General features: G+C 46.8%; 1 protein-coding gene across 1 annotated transcript in view; it reads left to right on the top strand.

Annotated features, from left to right (window-relative positions):
• Positions 1 to 963: 963 nt before the first annotated feature.
• ELP1 (elongator acetyltransferase complex subunit 1) overlaps positions 964 to 16,299 on the top strand; it is a 686,929-nt gene continuing 671,593 nt past the window's right edge. Inside the window, exons 1-3 of the mRNA XM_086963713.1 lie at positions 964 to 1,085; positions 1,334 to 1,521; positions 13,591 to 13,743. Of these exons, the coding sequence (XP_086819839.1) occupies positions 1,372 to 1,521; positions 13,591 to 13,743 (303 nt within the window). The 5' untranslated portion in view covers positions 964 to 1,085; positions 1,334 to 1,371. The remainder of the gene's footprint in view (positions 1,086 to 1,333; positions 1,522 to 13,590; positions 13,744 to 16,299) is intronic.

The raw sequence follows: 16,299 nt of genomic DNA, 5'->3' as shown, positions 1-16,299 counted from the left end.
CCTTATCAGGCAACGCGGTGAGAATCTGGAACTCACTTCCGCCTCAGCTCCGGACCACCACCTCCTCCCAGGTCTTCAAAACGGACCTCAAAGTTCTCCTCCTCCAAAGACACCTCCAAAAGTAATTCACACCCTCTCAATTATCTGAAGGAAGACCTCCCATTACTGAAAACTCTATTCTCCATGACTATGGAAGTGACTTCCCCGTGTGTTCTTGTGGTTGGAGTTTTGCCATTTATTACGGTATTATCCTTGTACCTGTGTTTGGTATTTATTTTGTAACATGCACACGCCACTTTTCTCTTGTAACACACTGTTTGCTACCTCTCACATTTTGTTTGCTTTCAATACTTGCACAAGTGCCACCATTGCCTACATAACGTTTGTTCTTGGCCTGAGAGTCTAGCATATATTGCAGTATATTACCTCTAATTGTACTTTGTTTTCTCTTATAACCTGCACACTTGTCACTTTTTCCTCCTGTAATGCACTGTTTGATACCTCGTGTATTTTGTTTGCTCACAATTGTCACTTTTACTTCATGTAACTTACCGTCTGCTTTTGTAATTTGTTCACTTGTAATTTTCTGTTCCTATTGTGAAGCGCTCTGACGCCTTCGGGTAAAGTTCGCGCTATATAAAAACGCATACATAAATAAATAAAATATCCTTGCCCTATCCCTCTGCGCCCTCCTGAGGTCCTGCCTTTCCTGTTAGTGGTTCCCTTCTCTCTTCCACCCTTTTCCGCTGCTTCTTCAGCCCGCACGAAGCTTACGGCCCTTTAATTTCTCGCTCTCCTGTGTTTCTATTATTTCCTATGGTCATACACTCGCACGACACTCTTCGGCCACCATACCATCAGAACGAACTTGCGCATAAGACGCACCAGGCACACTAACGTCACAGCCATCTTGGTAAAGGCACGTTGAACGGCGGGGCGCTGCGGCCAGCGATAGGTTGCAGTCTTTGAAAGGGGGCGTGATCATCTTTTCACACATGGCGCTTTCCTACTGCTACAGCTTCTGTCTGCTTTAGCCTCTGGAAAAGCCAGGCTAGTGCTGTGGTCATTGGTCTGACATTTCTCAGGTACTGAATTAATTTGTAATTAGTGAGTGTCGTAAATATGCCCGAAATGTGATATTGTTTATTTGAATGGTATTTTATGTATTCTAAGAGATTTGTTGTATACTTCAGAGTCTAATTGGAAAAATACTGTTAGCTTATCTAATGCGTGCCCTTTTTTGTTCACCATTTACATGTATCCTTTCCTTTACTCTTGGTAATGGCTTTGTGTTGCGCAGGAGTTATATATATATATTTTTGTTTAACTGTAGGTCCTGGCTGGTGACAGCTTCATTATCTCCTTGAAACCATGCGGAACTTGAAGTTACTGAGAGCACTTCACTGCAGTACTGCCCAGGGTTTAGGCAGCCCACAGTGTTTCTCCATCCACTCGGATAGTGGGACGGTGCTCATCGCCTCAGAATATGGTATTTTTGAATTGGATCCGACAACACAGCAGGTGAGTTTAAATTGGCATGTTAAGCATGTTTTACACCTGGCATAGATGACATACTCACTTGAGAGGCTTTCACACTGTCCTTCTCCACTGGTGTGATGTCTTTCTTATTTTCTTCCGCACACTAGAGAATACAGCAGTGGTTCAGCCCACTTTAGCCATTGGCTAACTTCACTTTCAGTGATGGCACTGAGCTGTTTCAAAAGGAGCTCATTCTAACGCAAAGTGGATCTCTTTAGTGCTAGGGACTACTATGTCAATGTTGGTTTTTGTGATTAAAAAGTAATTTTGCTTTTAGCCAGTGTTATAGGTAATTGCCGGCAGGTTCTAAACAATAATATTTTGCAAAAACCATGACAAAGCATAACAAGCATTGACAAAGCCAAGAGGCTCACAACCGTTACCATACCTGTTAGTTTTGACAATGCTTGTTTGAGTTATTGTAGCCACATTAGAGAACCTTAATTCGGAGTTCAGCAGAGTGTGCATTCAGTACTCATTGGTCACCAAGATGTAGCCAGCATGGCAGAAATTAGGGTTGGCAAAAATTGTAAAAAGTTATTTTATTGACAGCGACAAAATAGACGCAGGATATCGGAATACATCTTTATTCTCAACAACATGCACGTGTCATACAAGTGTACTGGCCGAGATATTGCAATCATTCTAAGCTGCTCTCCAAACGGAAGTCCCTCTAATATCCTTACCTTTCCTGTGCATTTGCTGAGGACTCTTTTTTTTTTCTCCCCCTACAGTTTTATTTATATAGGCATTTAAAAAAAGAAAGCACATTATTTTTCATTTTTCCTTGACATTAAAACACCAACATTACAGCATACAGTGTCATGTAAGTCCTTTGATCACGGGAACGAAGCTGGTGTCAACATGAATTCTTTTGTATTCCACAAAATTTCTGGCTTACATTATAGTAACATGCAGCACATCAGTGTAAGACATTTTGCCATAGGGCGAGCCCTTATTATATCAATTATCCCTCACCCTCCCTCCTTTGGTTTTCCTCTCCGCTGATGACACTCCTGCTACTCTCACATGCACTTTGTTCCATCCCTCCCTCTCCTGCTGACAGCCCTGTACTGTACAGTTCTCTCCATTCCGTGAGGTCTGACGGTAGCTATTTGTCATTATGTGTTAGTTTTGTGTGCATTTCCTCGGCTAACACCCACTCTCTGGTATCTCTGAGCCACATTGCTATATCTGGGCTTCTCTGCCACATCCACATTATGGCCACCCCTCGTCTTCCCAAGACAAGCATCAACAGAAGTAATTTATATGGCAGTTTATGTTTTTGGGCCCACGTTTATGGGCCAATAGGCACTGCAACGCTTCCTCCCTTAGCAGGAGACCTGTGACTGTACGTATCTTTTCTGCCACCTGTGTCCAGAACTGCCTCACCTCAGGGCACTCCCATGACAGGTGGCTAAAGTTCGCGTTTTCAGCAGCGTACATGGGACATTTACCATCCTTATTGTGGGCGATGCTTCTCAACTTCACTGCCGTGAGGTAAGTGCGATGTAAGAAATTGTAGTGAATCTGTTTGACCCTAACATTACAGGAGACTGTATGTGTGAGATCACTAATAGTCGCTGAAGCCCTCTCTCCTAATTGTGTGTACTGAGGTCCCTCTCCCAAGCAGTCCTTGACGGTGGTGGCGGGGCAGAAGAGTCCTGCTTCATGGCTTTGTACAGGAGTGATATCATCCTGTGGCCGGATCCGCATGTAAGCAGAATATCTGAGGTATGTGTCGGTTAGAGGATGTCCGGATTTTGTGGCACGGTGACCTTGATTACTTCCTGAATTCCCCTGTATTGCAGATAAGAACCCTGCCTAAGAGCAAAACTCTTGCTTGCCTGTTCATATGTTATGAAGGTCTGATTCGAAAAAATGTGTGCGAAGACTTCGCAGCTGCCGTCCGTCCAGGCTTGGAAAGACACGTGTGTTCTCATCTCTCTGATGGAGGGCAGGATCCAAATAGGCAGCTCTCTATGGAATGGCGTCCGACGTACCACTTTTCCAGCAAACCGCTGCCAAATGCTCTGCATTTGTCGCACTACATACGGGAGATCCCCCGCCGCCCCCCCCCCCTGCCCTTCATCAGCGCTATTTGGAGGGCCCCTAGGTTCGCCTGCCAGCGAACAGTCATTTTTCCCAGCTGTCCCCTTCTGCCATCTAAGGAGCCGCTGGCTGCAGTTGCGCAGCATAGCAGTATAGATCAAAGTGTGGGGCTTCCAGTCCCCCTCCTCATATCTACGTGTCAGGGTGTTGAGGGCTACTCTCCTCCTCTTCCCCGCCCACAGTAATGAGGTCAGGATTGTGTTCAATTGCTTGAATACTTGTGTCGGGATCGAGCAGAGCGAGTTCTGAAGTGCATAAAGGCACCTAGGGAGCATTGCCATCTTTGAAATAGTTAGCCTGCCCATTAAGGACAGCTGGAGGGTGTTCCAGAAATTCACCTAACGCTGCTGGGCCGTGAGGGTCCTGTCCAAGTTTAGGGCCATTGCCTGGACATTGGTCAACACAATCTGGACCCCCAGATACCTAAAACTTGCCTGTTCCCATCTGAGCTCTAAGTCTGGGATGTCCCCCAGGGGCACTGCAGTCATGTCTGCCAGCAGGAAGATCAGTGATTTGTTACGGTTGAGTCTCAGGCCAGAGACCTCCCCAAACCTATCCTGGTGGCGCAGCAGCTCGGGGTGGCTACCTGGGGGCAAGCTAAATAGAAGAGTGCATTCTCTGTGTATAAGGAGATGGTATGGTTTGTTTCTCCCACTGGTCCAAGTCCGCTCTCTCAAGCACCGTCAACAGCTTAATGGCCAAGGCGAATAGTAGGGGCGAGAGCGGGCACCCCTGGCTGACGGATGCCTTGTCCTATCACCCACTCCTCAGAACAAGAACCCCCCCTAGTCTTACCGAGCCCGTGGTTGAGTGTACAAAATTTAGACCCACCGGCGGAATCTGGGGGCCATCCCCACGACCCTGAGGACCTCCAAGAGGTGACCCCAGTCTACTGCGTCGAAAAGCCTTAACCAGCTCTATAGACACGAGCACCATCTCTTCTCCTCAGTCTCTCACTTCCTGCATAATGTGGTTGAGTTGGTGCATGTTCATTGCAGTGTTTCGTACCGATATGAAGCCACATTGGTCCTCTGTATGAGGTATGGCATGTGTGGAGCCAGGCAGGAAGCTAAAAGTTTACACAATATTTTTCTGTCCAAATTGAACATGGTGATTTGGCGATATGATGAGGGTTCGCGGCTGACCCCACCCGGTTTCAGGATCATGCATATTTCGCCCTGCCTTATAGTGGGAGGTAGGATACCCTTCTCAGTGGCCTCCACATGTACTTGCAGGATGGCTCGGTTCAGCGTGCCCGCGTAGGCCCAGTAGAACTCAGGGGGCTAACAATCGCTACAGGGGAACTCCCGGAAGCTGCTGTAATGCAGACTGTACTTCCTTGATGGAGAGCGGGACCTCCCGGTCCTTTCTGGCCTGCTCTGGAAGTATCATCAGGGTTAGGGTCTGTAGGTAAAGGAGAAAAGCTTCTTCACTCACTGTCAGGTCCGCCATATAGAAGGTCTTGAGGTGAAATCGAAGAGCCTGTAGTATTGCTGCCTTGGAGTAGACCACTGCGCCTGTAGGCGTGCACAGCACCACTATTGGGTCGGGGGTTTCTTCCCTTCTGGGGATCCAGGATAGTAGGCATTCTGATTTGTCCCCCTCCCTGTGTAAGGCCTGCCGGTATTGGCTGAGAGTATATTTATCTAGCCTGTCCCAGATATCGTTTATGCGTGTCCGAGTGCCTCTAGTCTCCTCTGATGGGGCCGAGCAGTCCTGGGTTTATGCCTCCAACAATGCCACCTCCTCTGCCGGCAGCTTTCTTTGGAGTTGCTTGCGGACCCAACACATCAAAATAAGGCAGGCTCCTCTCACCACAGCCTATAATGCCTCCCACTTTGTGGCCCTAGGCATGTCTGCCCCTTCCCAGTACAGCGTGATGTAATCTGCCAGGGCTCCCTCTATGTGCTGTTTACTAAAAGGATCGTCCAGAATCTCTGACTACAACCTCCAGACCCTCGGGCAGAGGACCCCCAGCAGACTGTGCAAGCAATCGGGGAGTGGTCTGAGAGGAATCAGGCCCGATGGGCCACTACGATAGATATACCGGGGTCCCGGTTCGCTACCAACACCCTATCCAACCTACTGTGGGTGTTGTGTTTGGGGAAGTAGAAGGTGTATATCCTCTGGGTGGGGTGTCTCTGGCATCAAATGTGCTGTGCCCCTAAGTTCCCATGAACTCACTTAGGGCCAGATGTAGGTCGTCCAATACCGGTCGGTAACAGCCGAAATTACCGAATTTCGGCCGTTACCGACCGGTATTAGGCTACTGAGATGTAGGTGGCCTAAATTGCAAATTCGGTAATTTACCAATTTGGTATTTCAAGGAATCGGTAAATTACTGATTCCTTAAAATACCGAATCAGTAAATTACCGAATTTGCAATGTAGAGAGCACTCAAATAAGTGCTTTTTCCATTTTAGGATTCGTTATTTACCACCAACTATAAGATGGTGGTAAATAACAAATACATTTGAAAATGCAAATCCGTGATTTTTCAACTGTGCCATGTGGCTGTATGTGAGCCACATCCACCCACAAGCACGATTCAGGGGTGCAACAGGGTGTCAAAGTGACACCCTGGCACCCTTGAATGTTTCGCCCATTTTACTGAATCAGTATTTACCATTCATTCCTATGGGCCTCCAGGCCCATAGGAATGAATGGCAATTACCGAATCGGTAAATACCGAATCTTACAGATTCGGTAATGTTTACCGATTTTTTTTTTTTTTTTTTTTGCTACATAGCATTTACCGAATCAGTAATATTAGGTATTTTAGAATCGGTAAATGTACTTGACCTACAACTGGCCCATAGTTTCTATGTCATTCGCGGTTTTGTCCCTCTACGAGGTGGGCACCTATCGCGCTCGGGGTTCAACACACAATTAAAATCGCCCACCCAGATAAGAGGCACCTCCTGTTCGGACTCCAGTATTCCCTGAAGGGCGTGATAGAAGTCTGGGTCAACTACATTTGGGGCGTATATATTTAGTATTGCTAATTCCCTACCATTAGCTTTTCTCTTAGTAGAATGTATTTGTCCATTCATGTCCGCCTCCATGTATTCCAAGACGAACGGAGTCCCTGGGGCCACCCATACGAGGACCCCCTGGCGTAAATAGAAAATGATGAATGAAAGATCTGCCCCCTCCATTTTTTCGCAATCCTCTGGGCTTCTGCCTCATCCAGGTGGGTTTCCTGCAGGCATACCACCGATACGTCCTGCCTCCGGAGGAATGATAGGACCCTATAGCGCTTAGTATATGTGCCCAGCTCTTGTACATTCCAGCTCATGATCTTAGTCCCCATTGTCCCTGTGATTTACAGGGTTGGTGTGCCCCTGCTCCATCTCGCACGTAATTGGCTCACCCATTGTATGCTGTTTAACTAACATATGAACATATAATGTGAGTAACCCCCAATAACTCCCCCCACCCACTGGCATAGGATCTGCAACAGTGCATGCGGTTAAGCCCTCCCCATGCTTGTGCCAGGATGTTCAAATCTGCCCCATCAGCCCAACCGGGGCCGTAGAACTTTCCCTGAACAATTTCAGGCTCCCGACCTTGCCCAACCGCTCGAATCCGGATACTAATCCTGCGGTCTCCACTCTGGGTTAGGTCCATCGGTTTCTGGTCTACAGCCTCCCTGAGCGACTCTTTGTGCCGGCAGAGTACCTGCTAAATAGCGGGCCCCTACCTCTCATCTCCCTGAAATCCCATCCCCCGTTGCATGCCCCCCCGTAGCCTAAGCGGCTGGGTATCCCTTAGGGATGCTGTACATGTTTGCCTACCGGAATGGCGTCCCAGTGTCTTGAGGCATGTCAATCATTCCAATGCCGGGGGAGACGGGGCTGAGTCCAAGGTGGTCTTCCGGGATCACTTTGTCCATTTGGAGTAGGTTGGCTTGCTCTGTTTCCAATGCAGAGTTTCCCCCCGATGTCCGTGGTGGGGAGTCACCCGGGCCCGGGAACTTCACATACATGTCCGTTGAGCGGTTCCTATGCCGCCACCCCAGAGTTCTCGGAGTTCTCGGAGGCCTGCATCCCCATTCTTTCTGGTGCCTTTTCCGCTCCCGAGGAGGAAGAGCATCCCCTTGGACCTCCAACCACTCCCACACTTCCTCAGGGGACTCAAAAAAGTGGACCCAAAAAAGTGGACCTTCCCTGCGAGATCACCTTCAGCTTGGCGGGGTAAAGCAACATATATATTGAATTGCAACTCGTGGAGCTTTTGATTCACTCCAACGATCGGGGTATAGTGACACTTTTGCATTTTCATAGGTTAACTCCATGGCCTCCCTTGCTGCTCGAAGGATGCAGTCTCTATCCTGGTAGTTTAGGGTTTTGCCAATTATGGCCCTGGGAGGGGCCCCAGGGGGAGGCGGGGAAACCAATGCCCTGTGCGCCCTTTCCACAACAAACACCCCCGAGAGCCCCCCTGGGCACAGCTTGGTGTGTATCCAGTGTTCTAGGAAGCATTCGGTTTTGCCCTCCTCAGCACTTTCCGGAATCCCCAGGACTCTAATGTTGCTGCGGCGGGCCCGGCCTTCTGCCTCCTCTGCTCGACGTTCCCGTGCACCTGTGGTGTTGGACAACTGTGCCACCTCACCTTGGAGCTGTATGATGTCACAGTGGATACCTTGTCCGGGACCTTGCGTAAGTCTGCCCTGTGCAAGTTCACGTCTAATGAGACTGTCTCGATCTGCTTCTCCAGGGCAGTTCTGAACCTGGATGGCCGCCAGAATCTCGGCTCGAGACGGCTTGCTGGCAGCTTCACTGACCCCATAGGGCCCGTCTGCCTTGTGATCCATTGCTTAGAGAGACGCTGGGTGATGTATTGGGTGATCATGTTGGGGTTGGACGCATGAGCTGGTTTGTCCTTCCCCATTTTTTCAAACCCCTGGTATGTCCAGTTGCTTTTGTCAGTGCGGGGCCTCCCGCAGTGTTGGTCCTGGCCTTTTAGCTTTTACCTCCACCTGCCCGCAGGGATAATGGCAGGACCGTCTCCCTTCTTTCTCTCAGGCCTGCTCGGATCTCCACGGCTCCTGCAGACCGTATAACAGGTGGAATGAGCCTGGCCCCAATCACTCCAAAGATCAGTTAAGGTCTGCCGGAGTCCAGGCAAGTGGCCAGGCTGGGACCGCAGGTGTGCAGAATCCTACCGCGCCAAGCGCCTGTCTTGCTTTCGCTTCTACAGCTCCCACACGATGGCACAACACTCGGCGAAGCAGGAGACATAACACAAAACAAACAACACCTTTAGAAAATGGTTTTATTTTACAAAATGCAAGGAATCTCTCTTTTAGAATAAAGCTTGGGTTTTATTTTACACAATGCTCTCTAACATCGCGGTCACTACTATAGAGTTAAGTAACTCTTACAAGTACCTGGGGGTAGTGGTCGACTCAAGTTGGTCATTAAGAACTCACCAACTGCATAGAAAAGCGCAGTCTAATAAACTATGGTTTGCTCTAAAGTTACTGAAAACAAAACTCCAACCTTTACCTCTTGAAAGTGATTGAGGCAAAGTTTCTACCATCCCTTACGTATGGTTCGGAGCTATTCAGAGGTAAAGACGCTAAATTTTTGAACTTACAACAGTCAAATCTGTTCAAATATATCTTTCACATACCAAGGTTCGTATCACAAGGACAAGTACGCCTGGAATTCGGGCTTTCAAATCAGCACCAAGTCAGGCAAGCCAGGATTCTAAAAATGTGCTGGAAATTAAGGGCAGCAAGTGAGGACACGCTGATGGGCCATTGTTGGTGCGAAATAAATAACCGAACAAATGAAAAAAACGTATGGAAAACATCTTTGGAAGACGCACTGACACAACTTAACATGCGAGAGGCATGGAATACAAACCACCCCTTAATGGCCTTCAAAAAAATAGCCAACAGCACAGCAAAACAAAAATCCATGATTGTCGACAAAGCCGCCCTCGCAAAGAAAAAACATGGCTGGACGGTGCTAGTCACGTATAAGAGAAGTGCCCCACAACCATACCTAGTCAACTATTTCATTTCATTTCAAAAGTGCTTTATTCGAATTATAAAAACAAATTCACATAAAAGCGTACAGTTAAAAAATCACATTTAAAAGTTACATTTCCAATATTGGTTAAAAATACTACATTTTCATTACATCAGTAAGAATTCAAGGTTTAAAAACAAGAAATGTCATAATATGTTACCATAGCCATGTGAAATTATTTGGATTAGGCCAGGAAGGGTCCGTATAATAAAACATGTGCGGGTGCAAGTTTAAGCTTGCATCGTGTTTCTGTGCCTAATAACAGCTCTCAGTAGGGAGGATACAACAAAAATAGTATGTTCATTTTCTAGAGATCTTAATTTGTCATATGCCCCTCTGCATGACCTCAGACCCCAGGATACAAGTAAGGGTTTCAAGATTTTTAGCCTCGGCTTACTATAAAAAGTGCAAAAGAAAATACAATGCATATTAGACTGGTGGGAGACATTGTCGGAAGGGCAAAGTCGCTTTTCTATACACCAGTCGTTGCACTGTGGGAGGGTTATTAACCTAAAAAAGGTTTTTAACCTAAAACGAGTCAAAAGCATACGAGTAAAAGGGGGTTGTTCGATCAAGAGGTACAGCTGGACCCCTTGTTAAGAGTAACCATGTCATGGGCCATGACCGTCTTCTTGTGTCTCTCTTCCCGCCATCTTTTGCTCTCTAGATGTGCCAATAGATGTTTTTTGAGAGCAGATCTTGAAATGTTTGCCATGCTGTCTGGGTTAACAAAGAATTCGGGAAGACCAGTTTCATCCAACAGGGCTTTAACGTAAGAGAACCATTTAATGTTAGTGGCTCCATCCATTGCTAGGCAATCCATTAAGATCTTTCTATTTAAGGGGGTCTCTGGATTTACCCATGCATTGTGCCATAGCAATACTGGTGATAACTTAATAATGTCTGTGACATATGGCAAGGCTACTTCCATGTGTGTCACATATGTTGCTGTGCTCTTGGGGGTGGCCAATAGATAGCGTAAGAAACGACTCTTGACGGGTTGGATAGTTTCTACCTGCTCTATTCCCCAGAGCCCAGCGCCATATGTCCCTGTAGAAATGCATTTAGCCTTGGAGATCTGGAGCAGTTCTTTAACTGGCCTCCCACCTAATCTTTTAGCAAAATTCACCAGGGCTGGGGGCCTGGCTAGCAGCCAAGCATGGCGGCTGCGTAGCAAAGGAGCTCTCTGAGCATTGCGGCTCCTTTAATACATCCGTAACAATTATCCGGGTTAATCCCTCCTGAAGAAGCGGATCCCGAGTTATGGGGGAAACCGGCATCGTTTGACCCAACCCCGGTAAAAATCGGGTGTCGGGAAGAGGTCCAGCCGTTAACAGCCGGAATAGGGCCTTCCAGCACTGCTGTGACAACGGCCTCGAGTTGAAACGGGCCCCAGCGGAAGTGCGACTTGGACGGCTGAGGGCGGCCACATTGGACCGGAACTCCGGAGGAGTGGACAAATACAGCCGACCTCAGAAGACCACACATGCGGTACCCTGGAGAGAGGTCCCACCATCGCCTGGCCTGCAACACGGGACCTCCAGGCAGGACTGCGTTGTACAGGGGGGCCCTCCCTGTGAATATAGACTGATCATACCTTTTGTCAACTAAAGACCGGAAGACCTCCAGGGACACTGAGTTTTAAGCGCAACGACCATTTACTGGAGAACCGTCCCCGCGCAATCATTTGCCCCACACGGTGCTATTCGCTACGACTCAAAACAAGCATCATAATCACCGGCTCAGTAACTGGTGTACCAGGCGTCGCGCACCGCAACCAGGTAACGTCGCTCATCATGACGGGCAGAGGGCCCAAGAACATGTCGACCCAGGCCAAGCTCGATAAGTACGCCTACGAAAAACACAACCCACCACACACGGAGGGGCGCACCTCCATGGGTAAGGGTCAAGAGACAGAGGGGGCCAAAAAAGTTACACTGGAAGACATCATGAAGACTCTTTCCAATGTCCAAACAATGGTGGGCTCTATCTCTACTGATGTCAATTTATTGCGTGCGGAGTTCCACAAAATGTCTGAACGGGTGGTGCAAGTGGAAGTGGTCACAAAATCACTCGTAGTAGACACCTCGGAACTACAGATAGCAACGGACCGCATGGAGGCTGTGACGAAGCAACTGCAAGCAAACTGGATGATCAGGAAGGACGCTCACGCCGGAACAATGTGAGAATCCTAGGCATTCCGGAAACAGAAGGTAAAAGGGCGATGACCTCTACATCGAAGACCTCATAAAGACTAAACTGCAGCCCAAAGTCCTGTCTCAGTTCTTTTCGATAGCGGGAGCGCACAGAGTACCCGGCGGAGCACCGAAGCCGGGTGCCGCACCACGACCGGTCCTGGCTCGATTATTCAACTTTAGAGACAGGGATGTAATTCTGCAGGCGGCAAGAGTCTCACCACCCATCAAGCTCCAGAACGCCACTCTGGCCTTCTTCCCAGATTATACGGCAGAAGTGGCGCGGCGTCGCAAAACCTTTTTCGAGGTCAAGAAGGCCCTGAGGGCAAAGGAGCTGCCATACTCAATGTTGTTTCCAGCGAAATTGCGAGTTGTGGCCGACGGAAAGACTTAGTTCTTCGACACGCCTGAGATAGCGCAGGACTGGCTCGACGGATGGAGACAAGTGGAAGTACCGCCGATCTAACAGAGGACATTGAGGCCAGCATACCGGATCCCACACAGGCGCTCAGACGGAAGGCCCGACAACTCAGGACAGAACATCCGAAGTCGGGTCGGAAGATGGTGGGCAACCGCCGGACTCCTGACGACCCATTACTCCGCAAGGTAACTGATGAACATCCCTGATGCCGAGAAGACGACCCTGGGACTTAAGACTGGGTGAAGCTGAGTAAGGTGGGCAGAGCCAATGCTGTTACGAGACTCTTTACCCCCACAGGAAAGTAAGATGGTTTGGGATGGGGTTAAGCACTCTGCGAAGTTGGGGAAGCGGGCGGTGTTATGTCCGTGGAGCAGGGAGGCAGTGAGGGGGGAGGGGGGAGTTTTGTTAGTTTGGTTCAAGATTCACACGCTATGGCACACTATGTCATGAACTACACATACAGATCCACTGGTGGCGGCGAGAACATGCTGCCGCGGGTGATAGAAAGACATGGAACGTTCTTAAGATCACAAGATGGCACAACAATCACACACAGCAGCCTTGGATGAAGGGACACGCCGCATGGCAGTCCCCCCCCTTCGGCTGCTCATTTGGAATGTTAGAGGGCTGGGAGACAAAATAAAGACAGGGTTGGTCCTACAAGCAATCAAACGACAGGGCCCGGCACTAGTAATACTACAAGAGACACACCTCACGGGGACAGCATGTCGTGCACTGGATAGGCGAGGCTATAAAATGGTGGCACACGTGGAGTTCACAGCAGGATCGCGAGGGACGGGTATATTAGTGAAAAGAACCTCCCCCTTTATTTTTTTGCAACACAAAGTGGACGATCAGGGCCGATTTGCGGCAGTCCATGGGCAATGGGAGGGTAGACTCCTAAATGTGGTATCCGTCTATGTTCCCCCAGCTCTCCACTCCTAGACGGGCTGCTAGAATTGTCTTGATGTTTCAATTCTGCTTCTACATTTTCCTATGCTTGAAAGTTGTATAGTCAATGCTCTTCCCCAAATATAGGTTTAGTGATAATGATTTTCTTCAAATAAACACCTTGCTCGCCAACTCATCTGCACACCAGTGGCCACCGTAATCTTTGCTAAAACCTTTGTTTCATGACGGTTGAATATTTTTATTATGTTAGAAATGATTTTCAGCCTTACAGTTTGATATATGATCAATAGACCAGGGAGTTGGGGACTCTGTATTTTAATATTCTACTCATGTTTGAATGTTTTTTTCCCTTTAAATCCGGGGACAACAGTTCACCAGTGAAGTATCTCTGACCGCAGATGGATTCCTCCCACTTGATGGAAGTGGGCACATTGTTGGAATTCAGGATTTGCCAGATCAAGAGTCTGTATGTGTTGCTACAACAGCTGGAGATGTTGTTTTGTGCAACCTCACTACAAACCAGGTAAGAAGCAAAGCCAATCACAGATAGCATGAATAGTATTTTACTGTATTTGCATAGATTTTTGGTTCGTCTCTCTCTAAGTGTTTCTATTACACATTTTATTGGTACTTAGCTTAGTGACACTGAGTCTTCCTTGCTCGTATTTGAAAGTGTAAGTTGCAGATCCCCACATGTGTTAGTGGCAAGTGTTAAAAATAAACACTCACACTCGCACACACACACACACTCCTACATTCAATTACCAGCGTAAGAAAGGTAAGGGGCTGCAAATATGGACATTACAATTGTTGTCACATACCTATCCTTGTGTGGAAAGTAGCATTATGGTATCATGTCTCATCATCTTGCCCAAAGTGGTTATTTCCTGCCATGTTGTTTTGGTAGGGGGCAAACTGTAACATGGCAGTTGATGGTCAGAGAGTCTCTGACTTCCCGATGTTCTGTATGACTTCACACTTTCTGAGTTTTTGGACTTGAACAAATTATAAATGGATGACAATGCATGTAGCCTTCTTGATAATAGCATTTGACACACATTGAAGAAATCTATACATAACCTAATGTTTCACTCTTCAGATGCACACACCGTATCCTGGTACCCTTTAGCAGTTTCATTGGCTCAGGTACAACACTTATAAAATATGCTCCTAATAATAATCACCGTTCTGCTAAACTAATAATGTGTAGCAACTGATAGTTGTTTACACATCTTAATATTTTATACAGCACCCCTTTGCCTAATTGCGGTGAAAAGTTATTTCCTCCTAATACTATGTCAAAGGCTGATGTCTAGTGAACATTAAGCAGATGCATACCAAGTACAACATGAAGTCACGCAAACAATACATTGTATCATATGGGAGTCATCAAAAATAACGTCTGTGGATGAGAGGTGGGATGTTTATATTTTCTTAAAGGGCGGTCAAGCTGCTTCTGAGCCGTGCAGCCCACAGATGAGATATAGCCTTATTACGGAAAGCTGTTAATAGATTTCTTTGGTAAGGTGAAACGCTGAAGTGTCATAATTAAGTTGAGATGTTACAATGTTCACATTTTTGTGATGTTGTGCTTCATGTGGGGAAAGAAGTAACATCCTTGTGAGCTTTCCGAAATAATAATGGCCAAGTTTCCTTACATCTTCGGTGTGGAGAAGTGTGTTTATATTGGGCACCTTCACCTCACTGGCCAAAGCCTAGAAGCAGGAAGAATGGCCTCTGCACCCGGGGCTCTGCCCTAAGTTGATTCAAGAGCTTGCTATCTGACTGCACTGTTCAGATTGAAGTTGGCATACCTCTCTGGTGCTAAAATCGTATCTTGTGGAGTACCTCAGGGAATGGTTCTCTCACCCCTGGTATTCGAACTATAGACCGTACCTTATAAATCAATTGTTCAGCCTAAATAGTGTTATGTGTGCAAACGACACACAGATTTTATTTACCAATGCTGGAGATCCTAGCTTAATTACTGCTACTGTACTGGAATGCTTAGAAAATGCACAACACTGGATGTCTCACAATTGATTAAAACTAAATGGGGTGAACATAGAATTTCTGCTTCCTGTGAGATGGACACCAGAGGGAAATGATCCCTTTTGAGCTCCTTCTATACTCTGCATTGTATAAAAAAATTGTGGGTGAAAATCCGCTCTTGCCTTACAGTGGAGGACCAAATAAATTATGTGGTGAATTACCTACTTTGTTCGATTGAGTATTTGAAAAGAATGCTTTATCTTTTCAATTTCCAACAGAGATTATAGATTAGAAATTATTTTGTGTTGGCCAGGCTTGACCATGGCAATGCAATCTGTTTAAGTTTGCCAGCGAAATCCATGAACAAATTGCAGCTTGTTCTCAATGCAGCTGCCAGGCTGATATTGAACATCAACAAATTTGAATGTGTCTCACTTGTGATAACTGCACTGATTGGCAGTTAGGTAAAATATACAATTAAACTATCTTTGCTTGGTACACAAAGCTATTTATGATGGAAGATTTTGTCTTATAACTAAGATTTTTTCTTTTTCTGTACCGGGACACAGTCTAAGATCTGAGTAGGCCTACCGACTAAAAGCACCAATATTTCGATGAGATAATTTGGGCAGCAGAGCTTTTTCAGTGGTGGCAGCTAGGTCTTGGAATTTTCTTGTACTAGATCTCCGTAAAGAGCCATCGCTGCTAAATTTCAGAAAGTTGTTGAAGACCTTACTGTTACCTGTTTGCTAGATTAGAAATCCTCCTGAAGTCTGTATGCGATGAGAGCTCCCAGAGTTTTTTTCATTTTTTAGAAATGTCAATCTAGAAATTTCAGCCCTAAAGTGTGCCTATGGGTGTTAGGTGTTTGTCTGCCTTAATAAATAAACCTAATTAAAATAAACATGGTCTTGATTCTAATTTTGTAGAGTAGAAGATAAATACTGTGCTCCCTTTTTCAATCTCGGAATTGCCTTTCTGTCTCCACATATTGCCGTTTTTGCATATCCTTTTAAGCAGTTTTGGAAAGATTTTGGAATTTTTTATCTTAGTGGAACATCGGGACTAAAAAGGGTCCTTGTATTGT

Source organism: Lissotriton vulgaris, chromosome 3_1 (genome assembly GCF_964263255.1).
Source record: "Lissotriton vulgaris chromosome 3_1, aLisVul1.2, whole genome shotgun sequence".
In the NCBI taxonomy this organism is placed as follows: domain Eukaryota; kingdom Metazoa; phylum Chordata; class Amphibia; order Caudata; family Salamandridae; genus Lissotriton; species Lissotriton vulgaris.
The sequence above is the reverse complement of the archived record's forward strand: the minus strand, read 5'-3'. Positions and strand labels throughout refer to the sequence as shown.